Raw genomic sequence first — 17,036 nt, forward strand, 5'->3', positions numbered from 1 at the left:
TAAAACAAAGGGTATTATATAGTAGAGTTTGGAAATTATGCCTTCTCTGCATATTTATTTAATTAGTCTGGTGGGATACTATTTTGTTAAAATGCATTGTATCAGTTGAAATGATCCCAAACCAATAGTTTTTGTTGACAAGCTCTTTTAGCCCCGGACCCATAATTTGCATTCCGACGTAGGCCTATAGTTTAAACACAAATAAATCACTCTTTTATCAGTTATGGTTAAACGTTGGATTATATTACTCAATCAATTGATAAATATAATTGATGTGTTTATTTATAAATTTTTTTAATATTATATGTAAGTTACCAGTCACATTCAAATAATGTGGTTTCGTTTTTGATGAAGCTCCCACAGGTTCCTTTCAGTGTTTACTGAATGGCAATGTCCATTAAGTGCATTTTATTAACTAGGCACCTTTTTATTGTATATTGCTATTCTGGATAAATCAACGAGGTAGATAGCAATACAAACAAGCCTCTGATTATTTTTTTAATCACTTCAAACCCTGTCTGCAACGTTATTGTATTTAACCCAAGCATTTCTTTTTTTATTACAGCATTTGAACGCATCAACATTATATGACGTTTTCAACCTTAATGTAGACGAACCCTTTTTACACTTTTTGCCCGTTTGCGGGTTCACACCCTAAAACTGGGCAGTTTAATGAATAAGTCGACGTTGCTGTTCTGTGGCTCCATTAGGCCATTATGACGACAGAACACGAAATAACAATTAGAGTTTTGGGACCATTATGAACATGAATTGTGTATAATAACGCCATCTGCTGGTGGAATTCAATTACTACACCTGTCGCTCAGTTATGACGTTTTTTTCACGTTTCTTTTCCGGCATGGTGACCTCCTTGAGCAGTAAACACAGCCGAGCATAGGATAAATGAAGACGAATTGTTGGTGGTTCTACTGTAAATGCAGTAAGTGGCACTTCAACCAGGATCACTTTGATCTATAATTTATTATGCATTTATAATTTATTTAACAACTACATATGTCATTTTCTAGTGTTTATCTGCCTCTAGGTGGCATCTCCAGACATATCCTTTCCTTGTGATTCATTGGTTTTGCTATAATCTGAAGTAATGGCTATGCAAATGCCCTTTGCTGGACTCCTGTTGATGCACAGACTGGTGAGAATTAGCAGTCAAAGACAACTCAGTAGCAGATTCATACTGCATAAATGTAACAGGAGGCAAACAAGGACTTTTTCAACTGCCTTTGTAAATTGTAACGAGAACAAGGGAGACGACTCGGACCCCTCACCCCTGAGCTCCAACCTGACCTTCAGGCAAGCCTTATTGTCCAAAAGGCGATCCCTGTCCCCCCTGGAGAGGATCAGCAGCCTGATGCCCCACGAAGCCCTGAGCCCCGAGGTGATGCAGCTGAGGGACGAGCAGAACCAGGAAGACCCAGAAGAAGAAGCAAACATCCACACACAAGAGGAACATGAGGCTATCCCTAAAGAGGAGGACTCAGAGACCCATCATTCATCAGATACAGCTATGGAGACAGACGAACAGGAGGAGGACAAAGGTTCGATACGACCCACCCTCCCTGGGGAGAGCTTGCTGGTGTTCGGGGAGCTGCTGGTGGCCGAGTTTCGTAAGAAAAGCAGGGTGGAGTTCAAAAAGATGTTTGGCCTTGAGGCGGGGGCACGTCTGAATAGCAACTGGGGGATGATCCTGCACGATGACATAGCCGGGCAGCCCGCGGGTCGCTTCCTGAAGACGGGCAGGGGGATTCCCCTCCTCATACGGAGGCCCAGTCTGGAGGATTATGTGCTGTGCATGAAGAGGGGGCCTGCCATCGCCTACCCTAAGGTACACACCTAGCAGTCCTGTTTCAGAGTGTCTCAAGGTGGTATTGACCTTTTCTTCTTACAGGTTTGTCTCTTTCTCTCTCTTTCCCCAGGATGCAGCTACTATGATGATGATGATGGATGTCTCAGAAGGAGACTGCGTGTTGGAGTCAGGATCTGGGTCCGGGGCCATGTCTCTGTTCCTGTCCAGAGCAGGTCATCCATCATACTGTCTTATCTCACTTCACAGGCAACATTTTCATGTCATCTAATTTAAGAGCTTGGGCTATTTTGCATTCATGTTTTTTCTTTTTAGACCAGTTTACCAACAAGTTTCATTGTGATATCTATCAGTTATCTTTACCCTTTTTACCTTTAGTGTTCGGCAACATTTTATAATACATATGTTTTAGGGAAGTTTTCTCAAAATGTGTTGTTTCCTAAGGCAGATATCTCCAATTAAGTCCTGTTCTGGAAATGTGTGGAAATTAGAACATATCAAATGATAAAATGCCCTATTTGCATATTTACACATCACATTTTAAGTTAAGTTTCATGATGATGTCTATTTGTGAAAAGAATGACCCTATTTACATGCACGTGTCTTACCTTTAAGTGACAGTTCACACCAGTATCAAAAGTAGATACTTTTCCTCTTACCTGCCATGTTACTAAATGTATTACAGCACAGAAGGAACAGAGCATGAGATATAAACACTAATGGCATCATCTTTGGCTGAAGTGTAACTTTAGATTGCTGATTAGATGTCAGTTTGTTCTGCACAGTGATACGTTAAGTAGGGGAAAGAAAATAGCTCCTATATAAAACTGCCCTCACCCAAGTCTGTGGATATTCTTGAGTAAGCTGGTCATGATTTCTGGGAAGAGACATTTAAGTTACGTTTTTCAAATGTATTTTTTGGGCGCTTTGATCACCACAAGCCAAGTGCCATCTAGTTCCATTATATTGGAGAGAAGGCAGACATCTCTATGACGAATAACCTCAACACTCGTCATTATTAATATTATATAGGAAAACTATTTGAGCAATTCCTGGAACACTGTGTGCTATATTGAACTGTAGCAGAATTGACCTTCCCCTGTTTGTTTCTGTTTCTCCCAGTGGGCTATAAGGGCAGCGTGCTGAGCGTGGAGGTCAGGGAGGACCACCACAAGAGAGCGGTGCTGAACTACAACCGCTGGAGGACAGCATGGAGTCTGCGGCAAAGGGAGGAGTGGCCCAACAACGTCCAATTTCACAGAGCCGACCTCTGCACAGCCTCCTCGCTCATCGCCGGCCAGGGGTTCAATGCGGTCAGTGTACAGAAACACCTGATTATATGTACTAACACTCCTGGAATTAGACTTTGTGACACCTGCATTGTGTCTGTTGCAGGTTGCCCTTGACTTGGCCAACCCTCACCTGGTCCTACCTACTGTGATTCCACATCTGCACACTGGAGCTGTGTGTGCCGTCTACCTCGCCAAGTGTGTATCTCCAGTGTCTCACTCTCTCCTTTAAAACCAGACCTAAGATAGGGCAAAAGTGCATTTGCTTCTTTGTGTAAAAGAATAGTTTTTAACGTTTTTGAAAATATGTTGAATTGCTGTCTTTCTGAGAGTTGGATGAGAAGATTGATAACACAGGATATAGTAGTTAATATATGGCTGAAGATATAGTTACAGCCACCATGGGGTTATATTAGCTTAGCACAAAGACTGGAAAAGGCTTGTATGAGTCTGTCCAAAGGTAGCATAATCAGCCAGCTTCTGTAAAATGCCCTACCTAACATTTTAAATCTCTTACATTTCCTTTAAGTGTAAAACTGCCAAGTTTTGGTCTCCACTGGAAGCCGTTAACAATAACATATTGTTAAATGTTTTATATATTTTGTAAAAATATGCAATTACCCATCCACAATATGTCGTTTTTACACTCTTTACTACAAATAAAACAAAATATAAGCTGTTTACTAGTGCGCTGTAGACGACAGGGCCAGGCTAGCTGTTTCCATCTGTTTTAAGTCTCTGTGCTAAGCTAAGCTAGCTAGCTGCTGAGTCTGGATGTATATTTTCCTCTCAGACATGAGCATGGTGTTTGTTCTCTTCTAACTATACAAGAATAGCAAAACATGTACAATTTGACAACCTACTTAAAGTAAGATGTGTAAATTAATTTAAGTTACATTCAATTTGACATGATTCAAGGCAGAATGAAAAATAAATTTGCAATAATTTGATTAGTGACACGACAGTGAAACCCAACCTGAACCTTTCATGATGGTCTCCCAATCATTGACGTTCGCTCCCTGCACCTCAGCATCACTCAGGTCATCGACCTGCTGGAGGGGCTGCGGTGTTTGGCGCTCCCTCTGCTCTGTGAACGCATCATCGAGGTCCCGGTCCGAGAATGGCTGGTGGCTCCGGCCCTGCAGAAAGACGGGAAGTACTGTGTAAGGAAGGCCCCGGTCCCGGAGGGAGAGCAGAGGGAGGAGACAGAAAAAGGTTTGTATAATATGACACAAAGATCAATGTGCTCGTCATAAAGGATCATCTTTTTCAGCCTTTCTTTACTGATATATTTCAGAGGAGACGATCACAGAGGAACCAGCAGCCTTTGGGAGTTTTCCTTACATTGCCCGGCCTCATCCTGAACAGATGAGCCACACAGGTACAGCCACACAGTGACTCACATTTCTAGTCTGAGTCCAACAGTTTGATTATATAAATAAATTCTCAATGTCTTTTTTATTTGTAGCTTTCCTGGTGAAACTGAGGAAGTGTGAGCGGTAGCTGCTCTGCCTGTAAGGAACCTCAGGCCTTACACATCAACCAATGTGTAACTGTACATAATTAAAAATAAATGTTTTTAAATTTAATTGGCTGTGTGTATATGGAACATCATTATGCACTGTACACTGTGAAAAACAAACAGTAACTGACTATGTAGAGATGGGTTAAATACTCACTGAAGTAAGAGTCATATTTCCACATTACGGAAATATTCCGTTACAAGGATATATCCCGCATTTAAAATGTTACTGAAATAAAAGCAGAGGTGGAAGAAGTACTCAGATCTTAATAATAATACAGCAGTGTTCAAATACTCTGTTACAAGTAAATGTCCTGCATTCAAGTTGGTAGTTTTCAAATAAATGTAAGGACCAAATCTTAAAATACTCATGATCCAAAGTGGCCATTTTGGAGTATCTTGTTTCACTGGATAATAATTAGTGTTGCATTCATGTGTACATCATTTTAATTTGCAGCTGGTAAAGGATTATATACCACATCAGGTATCTCCATCAATAATGGCATATTATAGTTTAATTATGTTTTTATTATTAATATTAACCTACAAAAGTAACTGTTGTCATCAGTGAAAATTACACATTTGCTGCCAAAAAATAGTTGAGTAGAAGTGTGAAGTAGCCTAAAATGGAAATAAATGGATATAGTAAAGCAGATTTACTTCAAGAGTAGTAGTTAAGTAAATATACTTAATCACTTTCCACCACTTGATAAAAGTACAAAGGGATTTGCATCAATTCACATAAATAACAAAAAGGTAAAAGTACTAATTTTGCACAATGGCCAATGTTAGAATAAAATAGATCATAAATCACTTTAAAATGGTTAGAGGAGCTTCTTATTGCTATACACAGGCGGGTAGCTTGGGAATTCCACCAAGGGATCAACAAAGATGATCTAACACATAATATATTATACAATAATGTTTATTTTTTTTCTAAATTAGTGTGATCCTACAAAATTACTAGTTTTTAAAACGTGCAGTGGAGTGTAAAGTACCTTTTGAATCTGAATTGTCGAGGAAAAACAAGCTTTAAAATGGTAATTCGCCACTGAGCTCACCACTGGTAAAAAGCTTTATTGTTTCTAAACAAATGTTATGAGACGTTGATGTTGAACATTAGAGCATAAAATAAGTTTGTAATAAAGACTCAGAAAATATCAAATTGAAGCCTTTATTGAGAACTCAAGAGGCAGTGTTGGGTTATTGAACAGGCACACAACAATAGTAAAAACACAGCCGGTAGAATCCCAGAATGCAGTGGCTAACTTTCATCCTAAATGTCACACTTATTTTCCTTTTGCCAATTAATTTAACATCTGTGTAAAAAACAAGCGGTGGTCAAAAAAAAATCCCAAAGTGCTTTAGTACATAAATAAATAAATATATAGATATAGAGCTCAGTGAAGGTCTAACAAATATTTACAATACATCAGTGTTTTTGAACGTTTCCATGAGAGTGACCATGGGATGACATTAGCTCCTTTCTTTCTTTCACTTCAAAAAGTGTTTGCATTCAAAGAGAAACACAAACTAGAGGTACACTTGGTATTTAGACCTTTACTTCATTGTTAAAGTATTATTGAGGAGAGACAACAACACACAGAAGCGCAGGGTCAGCATGCTGAGGCTCGGAGGCTCTACTCCTCACTGATCCAGTCCATGGAGGTGTCGTTGGTGGAAGACTCAACTCCTAATAAAGAGAAGGTAGGAAGTGAAACAAAATCAACCTCAAATTGTATTAGGAGTCAATGTTAAAGCAATATAAAATGGTATATACAGTGCGTACTAAATCACCATCTTTCCCAGTTTGACTTTCTCCAGCTCGCTCACATTTCATTTGTCAGGGGTGAAAAGTTTAAATAATATGATCTATGTGTTTATAGTTAGTTTTCCACATCTGATAAAGAGCTGCGTACAGCCAATTCTCTATATCTCACCACAGTCGATCTTTATTTAAATGAAGACTTTATTCTATATTTTGACTTTTCTGTTGCAATATTATGAGTTCATTCTTATTAAATTCTTCAGAGACCACTTAGATTTGCATAACGTTTTAAACATGAGCAAAGTGATTGATGAAACATGTATGAGCTACTTAAGTCTAGGTTAATACATTATTTAAAAACACACGTATGTATTACCTTAGAATTATGAAGTGCCACATGCGTGTAAAGTCGTTTCTTCCCAAAATTAGAGAGACAAGAGCAGACGGATGAGAAGTCACCTGTATTGACTCACCAGGAATAACTAGTTATTGTGATCTACACAAAATGTGTGTCCCTCCAAAGCCCTCATGTAAATTGAAATGTGTGAGTTAGTATACCAGTAATCTCTTACATTTATTTTTTACATTCTTAAACGATTCATTTGAGAAATTGTAAGTTTACTCGTCTAGATATGCAATACACAAGCTCCATTAAATAAATAATTTCTAAACCCTAGAAAATTACATATAAAATCAGCAATTATTTTTAATGTACAATTATTTTGGGAGAAAACTCTTACATTTGAGAATGTTCCCGAGATCCTTAGCCTGTTAAACCCCGAGCCTGTTTTTCAGGTTTCAGGCTCGAAAATAACATTCCCAGAACAAATGACCATATCTTCCCTTCTAAAAGGGTTAAATTAATAATCTTTTTTCTCAAAGTAATGATAAACCTGTCAGTTGGATGTAGAAAGTCAGATTCAATATCGATGTTTTTTATTTTAAAGAAAATTCAGATTGAACATGGTAAAAAACTGTAAATTATATTGTCCGTCCAAAAAATATTTTGTACTTATAGTGAAAACTAACCTTGGATGATGGGTTAGTAGACTAAAAGCTTTAGGAATCCAAAGTACAACATATAATAAGTACCCTGTATCAAGATTGATGCAAAACAAGTGATATTTGACATTTTTAGACAGATTTAGCAAAAAAAAACATTTTCTGGGGCCATTTGGGTGGATTTTTCATATCTCTGGCTCCCCCTGCTGGATTTTGACATGTGACATCTCTTTCTAACCGTCAGAGCCAATGAAATCGAGGGGAACTCCCACATAGTCCTGATTTGGTCATGTGTGTTTATTATACTGCTGCATAGCCAAGACCGGAAGCAGCAGCCACTCTGGTGGCTACCATTAGCAGCTACATTTGCTCTGCGATTTTTACATAAAAATTGAATTATGGATTATAAATAATTCAAATTATTGCCCAGGAACTTTATCAACCTAAAGATTAACCGATTCAGCCGCGTTTTTTCTCGTTTTAATGCCATTGAACCCGTCTTTTGATCAGATTAACAGCTACGGTGAGACGATCTCCCTCGAAGCTACGTAAAGGTACGTGTTGTGATGTCAGTGTTTGCTTCCCCTGTCGCAAATTCGGATCACTCAGTGATGATACTATATACCTAAATAATCTGTGGAACCTCAGCTTTAATCAGATATCTTGTATGTGCAGCTACGATAAGTAATAAGGGTACTTTTATCTTGAGTTCTGAGCCAATGTCCGTTAGCATTTTTCGCTCAGGGGTCATTTAGATGCTTCTTATGAGACTTGTGTTTTGTTTTGGTAAAAATGGTTTATATCGTCAGTTAGCTGAGATTATTTCCGTTAATCTGGTGTAACACATTAATAGGTTCTTAAATATTAAGATCCCCTGAGACACAGTATCCTGAAAAAAAATCCGCCGGCGGGGACCTTGGGGCTTAACAGGTTAGCTTTAGTTTATCTTATCATTTCACTTTTCGGGAAAATAAATACCTACTGGGAACCTCCTCCGCACAGCAGCAGAAGGAATGCTGCGCCTGGACCTTCGTCTCCATCGCCTTCCTGCGAGAGCCGGCCGCCCTGGGGGGGGTGATCTCCAGACTCAGAGCCATGGTGAATGGGTGTGATAAGGCGGGCTTTGGGGACTGTGCAGAAGACGCTTTGAAAGGAGAAGAGGCTCCTGGGCCTGGATCTAACCTGGCGCTGCGGTCACAGAGGGCACAGGAGAACGGGGAGGAGGAGGGCCCGCGGGGGATCCGGGTCAGGCCTCGGTCCCCGTACTGCCGCTGGGCCCCGCTGTGGTGCTCTGACCGCTCACGCTTCCACACACAGTGAGCAGACACGATGGCCATCACCTGAAGGACAAAGATGGGGAGACACAAAAACATAAATACAGCTCCATCAGAAAAAACTGAGATTGAGCTTCTGGCTTTAAACCAAAGCTATACAAATGGCACTGCACAGCAAAAACAAGACCCTTGAAAGATTCCCGGAGAAAGCCCATCTATCATTCTCCTCAGGCAATTACACTGGTGTACCTCTTCGCAGCAGCGCCTGCTGACGGCAGCTCTGTACTCCACGCGAGCCCACAGCTTGTCTCGCTGCTTGAGGAAGCGAGGAAACTGCTTCCTCCAGTTCTTGCCCAGCGCCCATGGAAAAATCTCATATTTACTCTCCTCTTCATCCTCCTCCATGGTGTTGGCAAGATACCTAGAGAAGGAGCATGTGAGCGTGTTCACTTTTATATGAGAATAACAAGATCAAAAAACTAATTGTGTTGGTTTTTCTTTTGACACTTACAGTGCAATGAAAAAATTCTTCCTGGTGTATTCAGGAATGGTAAAGTGAGCCCGTTTGAAGTACACAAATGTCATGGCTAGAAGGTACTGAGGAATTAGGGAGAAAAGTTGTAGGCAGTTAATTGTAAGCCTCTTAAAAGCTATACAGATATTTTGTCACTTTTACACTTTTTTACATGAGAATGTACCTTGTCAGCCATTTTACAGCAACAGTCCATAAACAGAAAATCATGGATCACGTTGTCATCTGTAAAAAAAAAATCATAATCTTTTTAATATAAAAAATGAAAAGAATTGAAAATGAAAAACAATACGAAATGCCTACAATTCTTAATTATTTCCAGTTTAAAAGTAAAACACTGAATTAATAATATATGTTTTTTATTTGGGCTGCTAATTTACCAAGAAGTTTAAAAAAAGAGGCCATTTCCTGCCGTTGGATGACAATAGTTGGGGGTATGACCATGTTGGCATCCCGCCGCTGGCTGGGCTGGCTTTTCCCCAGCGGGCCCTGGCCGTCATGGTCGTTGGTTCTTTTGAGACGGAGTCCTCTTCTGATTTGGAGAGGGTTCGTACTGCTGGGTTTGACTCCGACAGTTACTGATGGAGTAGCCTGGCACCAATGGCTTGTGTGCTTCATCATGTTTTAGTTCAGATCATCTGTGGTATGGTGTTTATGGTGAGGTACAAATTTGAAAATGAACAGTATGAAAGTGGTTCTTCGCTAAAAACCAAAAAAAAGTTTCTTCTATCTGTTAAACAACAATGTTTTAAAATGGTTTCTTTATTTTAATAAGTATACATATTGTGCTTGTTGTTTTTTGCAGTCATTACAGACTACACCTGAACATATCCACCCTTTAACATCATTTTAACATGTGTGAAATTGTTTTACCTTTAATGTTTGTCATTTTATTTGCTTACTCTATGATATGTTTTATGTATTAGGTACAGTGGTACAAAGTACATTTCTTCAAGTCCTGTATAAAGTACACATTTTGTTTACTTTTACCAAAGTATTATCAGTTTAAGGTACTTTATACCTACCAAATCTTTGAAGCAAATGTTGGAACTTTTACTCCACTACATTTATTTGACAGATGTATTTACCACATACTTTACAAATTCACATTTTGATAAGCAATGTATATAACACTTTCAAAATATGATTATTTGGTATAGATTAAAGCATCCAACATCATAGTATATTTAAGTAACTAGCCATGAGTGGGTTAACAGAAAATCTAGTATTTATTTGGCTGCTTTTGATTTAAAATATAAACATATTATATATTGTATTTTTCCTGCCTGGAGTACTTTTACTCGTAATACTTTAAGTACATGTTCCTAATTTAATTTACATAATTTCACTAAGTAAGACTCTTTATGCAGTACTTTTACTTTAAATGTAGTATTTTTAAAGTGTGATATCAGTACTTTCACTCAAGTAAAGACTTAAGAGTACTTTTTCCACCACTGATTATTACGTAGGTTGAACCAAGGTCCCGAGGTTCACCACATGCATATCAAGCTAGCTGTCAGCCACCTAGCAAAAAAGCTAACAATTTCCAGCTTGAAGGAAGCTAATTCAAACTTGAGCTCGTGTTAAACTTTATTTCTGAACTTTCTCTGGGAAAATAACCTTGGCAAAGACAGTCTCAATGGTAAACACACAACTTAAAATGTCCTAATCAAAGTCCTTACCTTCGCGGTTATTGCTTTTGGGGTCAGTGAATGGAGCAGATTTTTAGTAATAAACTTATGTCAGCTTGACTTGAAAACTAATCAAAAGTCGACGGATTTCTGTGTTAACAACAGTGTGAGTGACACAACGGGGCAGAACTGAGTAGCGCCAAGAGATAATATCCCTGAGAACAGGAGAATATGCTAACAACGTTTAAAAGCTAAACTGAGAAATAAATTGGTCCTCAGTTGTCAAAGGGACCAGAGAGGATGATAGTTTGGTAACGCGCTTCAGGATGCGCGCCAATCGTTCAGCAGGACACTTGCACGCGGAGACGTGATAACCAATCACGTAGCTCTCCTTCTTCTTCTACGTCAAATTAATGGCGAAACTACCTCAACCATAAGCCCATAAACAAGTTTAAAATGAATGAACATGAAACAAAATACAGGAATGAGATAAAGACACAAATCAGATGAAGATAAAAACTAAAATAACAAATGTATATAATTTGCAATAATTGTGTATTGAAAAACGCAGTATTTATCTTTCTCTAATTGAAATGTTAATCATTCAGATTAATTAACAGTTGACACTTGGTTGGATTAGTTTGGTCTATATTTGATCATATTTGTTTCATATTTCAGTAAATGATATATTACTGCACAGAATGAAGCGACAGAGAGGCCATGGAATTGTAAGGATTTGAATGTATGTTTAATGAGCACTGATAGAAGTTAGCAGCCTCTGCAAATGGAGAAAGCACATTTTTATTGTTATCCTTAAACGAAAATGCATTTCATGGAGAGAAAGAACCAAAATGTAGACAATGAAACATCTTTTTATTATTTTCATATTCTTAATAATTGTTCCTTTTTTTCCTGTTCATTTGAATTCCTTTGTGTGATGGGATTGAAAAATAAAAAGGCCCAAAAGGAAATGTTACTATATGTTTTTATTTTATTTTATTTTAGCTTCTACAGATTACTTGCTGTTTTGATGAACAAATGCTAGATATATAAATTAAAAGCAAACCAACACATCACCAAATGTCTTTAGATATATTGTCAAACACAACATCAGTGATATGTTTTTCTACATCATAACGGTTTTCTGCATATCACTGCAATTGAAAATAAACACTTTCACATTTATTTTGGCATGGCCCTAGAACTAAAGAGGGAGATATTGTTTTGCAGGCTATAAAAAGCCACCTGAGGCCAGCTCTAATTAAGCAAATGAGCTTATAGTCTTACCAGTAGGTGAGTTTTACATGCTATAATGTGACATATGCGCATGCTGAGGAGTTCACAGAAAGCCCCACTAATCCGTTCAGCTGTGTGTCCTTTGTAAGACAGAGAAGGATGAGTTTCAGAGCACGCTTCATGGATTTTTTAATAAAAATGGCCATCGAGCTCTGGATTTATTTTGCCTATTTGACAGGTGGGAGAGATTTGTAAAATGGAAGTATCAATATTTATTTTTTGTAGCATCCTAGTGGAGAGGGATCTTGTCGGACTTGACAACCTCAGCCATCAGAAAATGTCAGACACAGCAGGTGGCTAAGTACCTTGGCTATTCTTTGCATCATTCACTTCAGTGCGGAGTTGGTGTTTCATCAAACACACACAAATCGGCTTGTATTTGAAGATATCCAAAATGGGCTGCTCACCATCCAAAGGCAACCATTTTGGGGTTCTGGGTCCCATGAGGAAGGGCAGAATGCTTCCCCCTGCACCTCAAGAAAGCCCCAGAGATTCCCACTTTGATGATGCAGAGAAGCGTTATTCAACTGGTTCAACAGATGTGGACACAAAGGAGAGAAAGGCAGCTGGACAAACCCAGGTACTTCAGAAAGAAGCTCGTATAACACCACAAAAAAAGAGATATGTGACAGAGCCAGCCCCTGAAGCAGTAAACATGGATAAAGCGGGGAGTCAAGGAATGGACAACAACACAGTTTCACAGAAAAAGGACAAAAATGTTGACAAGCAGGATGCAGCAGAAAAAAAGCCTGCCAGGAAACAAAAGAAAAATACCAGAGGTGTTAAGGGGCTTAAAAAGAAAGACAAGGAAAAACCACCTACAGAACAGAAAGTGGACTTCCCAGAACCTTTGGTAAAAGCTCACCAAGCTGCTTATGCCTTTTTAAATCCTAGCATAAACAAATATGATCTTCTGCTAGGACTTTTGGAAGAAGCAACCCAAACTCAGCTTTCTGTGCAGACTATGGTTGCTTTTATGGCTCTACGCTACGAGGAAATAATTCAGGGTCTTGAGGAGATGGCAGATGAGGGAGAACAAGTTTTTAAAGAAAATGGAGAGCATCTTTCTTGGCCAAGTCAAATTAAAAACCTGTCATCTTCCCCACCTTCAAAGTCTGGTTCTGCTAATATTGAGCCCCCACCGGATTTGTTGCAGCAGCTGCTTCAGTACACCACACAGAGAATGCAAAATGTAAGCCAGACTGTTGGTAGTATTGCGGAGTCTGCTTTGGAGGAGGCAGTGGAATATTTTGCATCTGTCTCAGAGCTTTTAGAGGAGAAACTAAAAGTTAAACGTACAATAGAGACCAGGCTAATGCGAGTCTTGTCTCATATTGAAATGGCCTCTCTGCGCAAGCCTGGGCCAGAGGATTCTGCTCTCTTTAGCGAGGACAGTGGTATTGGGGCTGAGAGTGAATCCCTTGCTGGATCTGAAAGACGCCTTAGACGAGAGAGTTGTGCGTCATCCGGGACAAATAGAATGACTCCTGTCAGCCCAATGGAATACAGCTCCATGAACAGTAGGCAAGAAGCATCCAGGCAAAAGATTGGAAGTCAAATAAGTCCAAGTGTTTCCCTCACATCACTTAACTCACTGGGTTCAGCTTGTACCATAATGGCTAATAACAAAAGAGACTCATTGCTAGGTTCAGTCTCTTTAGATTTTGGAGAGGATGACGACAATGATGATGATCATGATGATGATGATGATGATGATGACGATGAACAGATAGGTAGCTGCATGGTAGATGTAGGGTTTAGAAAGCGATCAAATTCTTCACCTTTAAACCGGGAACAGCTACAACCACGCCGTCTACCCCCAAAGCGAATAGAGAATCCTCAAAATGTCGAAATGACTTTAAGAATGAAAAATGCTATAAGTGGTAGGATACAATTTGTCCCATCGCAGAATGCTGGAGCCAAAATCAAGGTAGTTGGCAGCCCAAAAACCAGTAGACGCCAGTGGACAGACGAAGAAAGGTCTCCGAGGAGGCCTCAAACCACAGCACCTACTCGGAAGGCAGCGGTAAAAAAGACCCCTGTGTCTAAAGAGCGACGTTCCCAATCAGAAGAATCCTTGCGGAGCAAAGCGGAAGATCCTACTCTACTTGAACTAGAAAGGACACAAAAGGATTTAGATCAGAGGTTGCAAAGAATGGGTAAAAGCAAGCCAGGAGGACAGATGAAGACTGCCCCACCGAAACAAAATCAAGGAACCTCACCAGCACAATCTCCAGCAAAAACTCGCAAACATCCCTCACTACATAAGAACAGCAATTCCCAACTAATTGATGACAAAGCAGTCCTTACAAGGCGCAACAGTAAAAAACTGGAGGCAACAAGTGCGGTGGAAGATGATAAAATGAAGGACAAGAAAACATCTAAGGGTCCTATAAAAGCCACCCCACCCCCTAGCCCTCCTGCATCACCACGGCCACCTTCAGGACTCTACAGAGGCAGGAAGTCAGTGAAAAGACTGATTGATACCTTCAGTCAAGGAATAGAGGATCTAGAAGTTCCTAAAAGTCTTGGGCCTCTCATAGGAGTAAGGAAGTGTGGCGTTCCTGTGTTACCGGGTTTAGGAAATGTAGAAGCCGTGCTGAGCACCGGAATAACCAGCTGTAGAGCTGATTCCAGGTCATTTGAGAAAAACAATTATTTAGATCTGGATAGTCTTCCTCCACCTCCACTGGAAGTATTAATGGACAATTCCTTTGAACATGCCCAGAGTCTATCATCTGGTGTATCCGATGAATGCGCTACAAAAGTCGGTAAGTCACCTCTATTAAAAAGGGTTCCAGTATCACAACGACTGAGGGCCTCTGTTCAGTCAGTGCTGCCAAGTAAAGGAGGCCTTCCACAAACTTCCAAGGTAATTTCAGTTGATAGACCAGATCAACCCGATGCATCTACTTTGTCAAAGTTCAGCCAGCCAGATGTCCAAATGGAAGCAGACCCGGGAAAGGAAAAGGATTCCTTGTACCAGCAAGAGAGGAAGATCGTACACCTAAGAAACTCTTCAGACTCAAAAGGATTGTCAAAAAATTATTTAGCAACAAACCTATCTTCCAGTCAAGAAGAAACAGCCGACATACAAGATGGAGGCAACCTTTCAGTGCCTGAATCTAACACTACAGTGCCTCCTTACACAGTGGTAAGGAGCCAACAACCAGCAACACCACCCTTGTCTAGGGGGCGAATGTTACCCTCCACACCTTCTGCAACAAGCAGTGTACATCGAAGACTTCCCAGTCCCCATAACGTCAAAAGACAACCTACTCCACCTTCTTCAGCAAGCCCACCTGTAAACAAGAATCTCTATACACCACCATCATCACAGGGAAGACTTTCCAGCCCACCTGTAACAAAGCAGAACTTTTTCAAATCAAATTCATCCTCCTCCTACCCTTTCAAAGCACCTTCTCCACCAGCTTCGCCAAAAGTACAAAGATGGTCAAGGGAGAACAGCAGTGAAGATTTAACTAGTAGTCGGATGCTCAGTAATGCACGTTCTGTCTTCGGCCCTTCATCCCCATCTCTGTTTGAGGCCCAGCCTTGTCCAGTTCCTCATGCCCCTCAAGCGTGGACCTCTACAAGGGTTTCTTTTCTCTCACGTTCTTTTGAGAATCGTGGGAGGTTTCCTGTGTCTGCTCAAGGACCTCGATCCTTTATCCGGCGTAGCCATTCGGACCGAAGGCCAAGTCTGAATCAGCCACCAAGATCCCCAGGCATCTCGGTGGCTGAGACTTGTGGGAGTGAGCCATCATTAAACTCACAGGGGTAAGTGTTTATGTTTATATGTTACACTTCCTAAATCCTTAAATATAACTTCTCATTCAATCTTTTGTAGTGGTTTTATTTAACTTTTTTTATGGTAAAGTGTTGATTTCACTAGCCCACTGTTACATTGCTGAGTTACCTCAAACATTTCTGATGCACAGAGTTCACATGTAATTGTAATGACTACATGAACTTTTGATGCCGATCAAGGGGCTGGTGGAAGTTATCTTTAGCTTTATGCACATAAGAGTACATTGGACAGTTTCGCTGTACTTAATTTAGACAGAAGTATGACATGGTCTTCAAATGTAAAGACGATAGAACAAGGATAAAAGAGATGTGTCCCCGCATTTCATTCTTTACAGTACTGATTTTGCAGTTTCCATGTCTGTCGATAATGCATTATTGTACATTTTGATTATATCAAGAACGATTTTGTCAACAAAATGTATAAAAGCGGAAGTGTCTTATTTTAAGGAGATCCAACAGTGTCTAATTTTAATGAGTTTCACACCACCTTACATAACACAGTGACTCACTGACTTCAGGCATTTCACAAGCTAATCCCAGTCATGCACCCTTTCTGTTTATAAGTGACACAAACTCACCTTGGCCACCTCCCTAATTGCTATTGACAACATTCTCCATTCATTTTTATAGGCTGGACGATGAACAAACCAGATATGAAGAACAATGGGGGAGCCAATCAAACCTCAGAACTACACTGCGCTCTGCATCACACCCGGACCTGTGTGTTGTTGGACAGGCCTTGCACATAGACTAAAGGAGCCAGTGGGATTATGGATTAGTAGGTTTAACCAGGGATTTAAGAAGACGCTGTTTACGCTACTGCAGAGAGGAATAGCTAATTCTATCCACACCTAACACACTCACACTGTTTATATCTAGTGTAGTGAAAAGGTGTGCATCTTTGCATGCATTCGTGTGCACTCTGCACATAATTCTGCTCTTGTACAGTGAATTATATGTATTAAGAGATGAAAACGTTTTATACACAACTGCATGTTTACATTATTTGGAACTATTTTAACTGGCTTCATTATAAATAAAGCTTTGGCATTTAGATATTACTAAATCAAAACAGCAGTGGCATTTATAA

The 17,036-nt window shown here is 39.8% G+C and overlaps 3 protein-coding genes across 4 annotated transcripts; 2 read left to right on the plus strand and 1 right to left on the minus strand.

Annotated features, from left to right (window-relative positions):
* The first annotated feature begins 28 nt into the window (after positions 1 to 28).
* Positions 29 to 4,700, plus strand: trmt61b (tRNA methyltransferase 61B). The gene is made up of 7 exons (XM_079693764.1): positions 29 to 1,843; positions 1,935 to 2,037; positions 2,945 to 3,135; positions 3,218 to 3,309; positions 4,142 to 4,326; positions 4,409 to 4,492; positions 4,580 to 4,700. Exons 1-7 carry the CDS (start codon positions 1,106 to 1,108, stop codon positions 4,612 to 4,614), a joined length of 1,428 nt encoding a protein of 475 aa, XP_079549890.1. The 5' UTR covers positions 29 to 1,105; the 3' UTR covers positions 4,615 to 4,700.
* A 1,093-nt stretch (positions 4,701 to 5,793) lies between these two features.
* Positions 5,794 to 11,211, minus strand: spdya (speedy/RINGO cell cycle regulator family member A). Of its 2 annotated transcripts, none has more exons than XM_079694091.1 (7): positions 10,892 to 11,211; positions 9,590 to 9,847; positions 9,376 to 9,434; positions 9,189 to 9,274; positions 8,927 to 9,098; positions 8,382 to 8,743; positions 5,794 to 6,326 (listed from the first exon to the last, which is right to left on the minus strand). In XM_079694091.1, the coding sequence occupies exons 2-7, from the start codon at positions 9,828 to 9,830 to the stop codon at positions 6,320 to 6,322; spliced, it is 927 nt and encodes a 308-aa protein (XP_079550217.1). In that variant the 5' UTR covers positions 9,831 to 9,847; positions 10,892 to 11,211; the 3' UTR covers positions 5,794 to 6,319. The 2 variants fall into 2 exon arrangements, with proteins under 2 accessions (XP_079550217.1, XP_079550216.1); XM_079694090.1 differs by having other exon boundaries at positions 8,386 to 8,743; positions 10,892 to 11,210.
* Positions 11,212 to 12,530: 1,319 nt separating this feature from the next.
* On the plus strand, positions 12,531 to 16,700 carry pcare1 (photoreceptor cilium actin regulator 1; the record flags this gene model as incomplete). Its single annotated transcript, XM_079691180.1, has 2 exons — positions 12,531 to 15,916; positions 16,577 to 16,700. The coding sequence occupies 2 exons, from the start codon at positions 12,531 to 12,533 to the stop codon at positions 16,698 to 16,700; spliced, it is 3,510 nt and encodes a 1,169-aa protein (XP_079547306.1).
* Positions 16,701 to 17,036: the final 336 nt, after the last annotated feature.

Source organism: Notothenia rossii, assembly GCF_949606895.1.
Source record: "Notothenia rossii genome assembly, chromosome: 7".
Taxonomy (NCBI): Eukaryota; Metazoa; Chordata; class Actinopteri; order Perciformes; family Nototheniidae; genus Notothenia; species Notothenia rossii.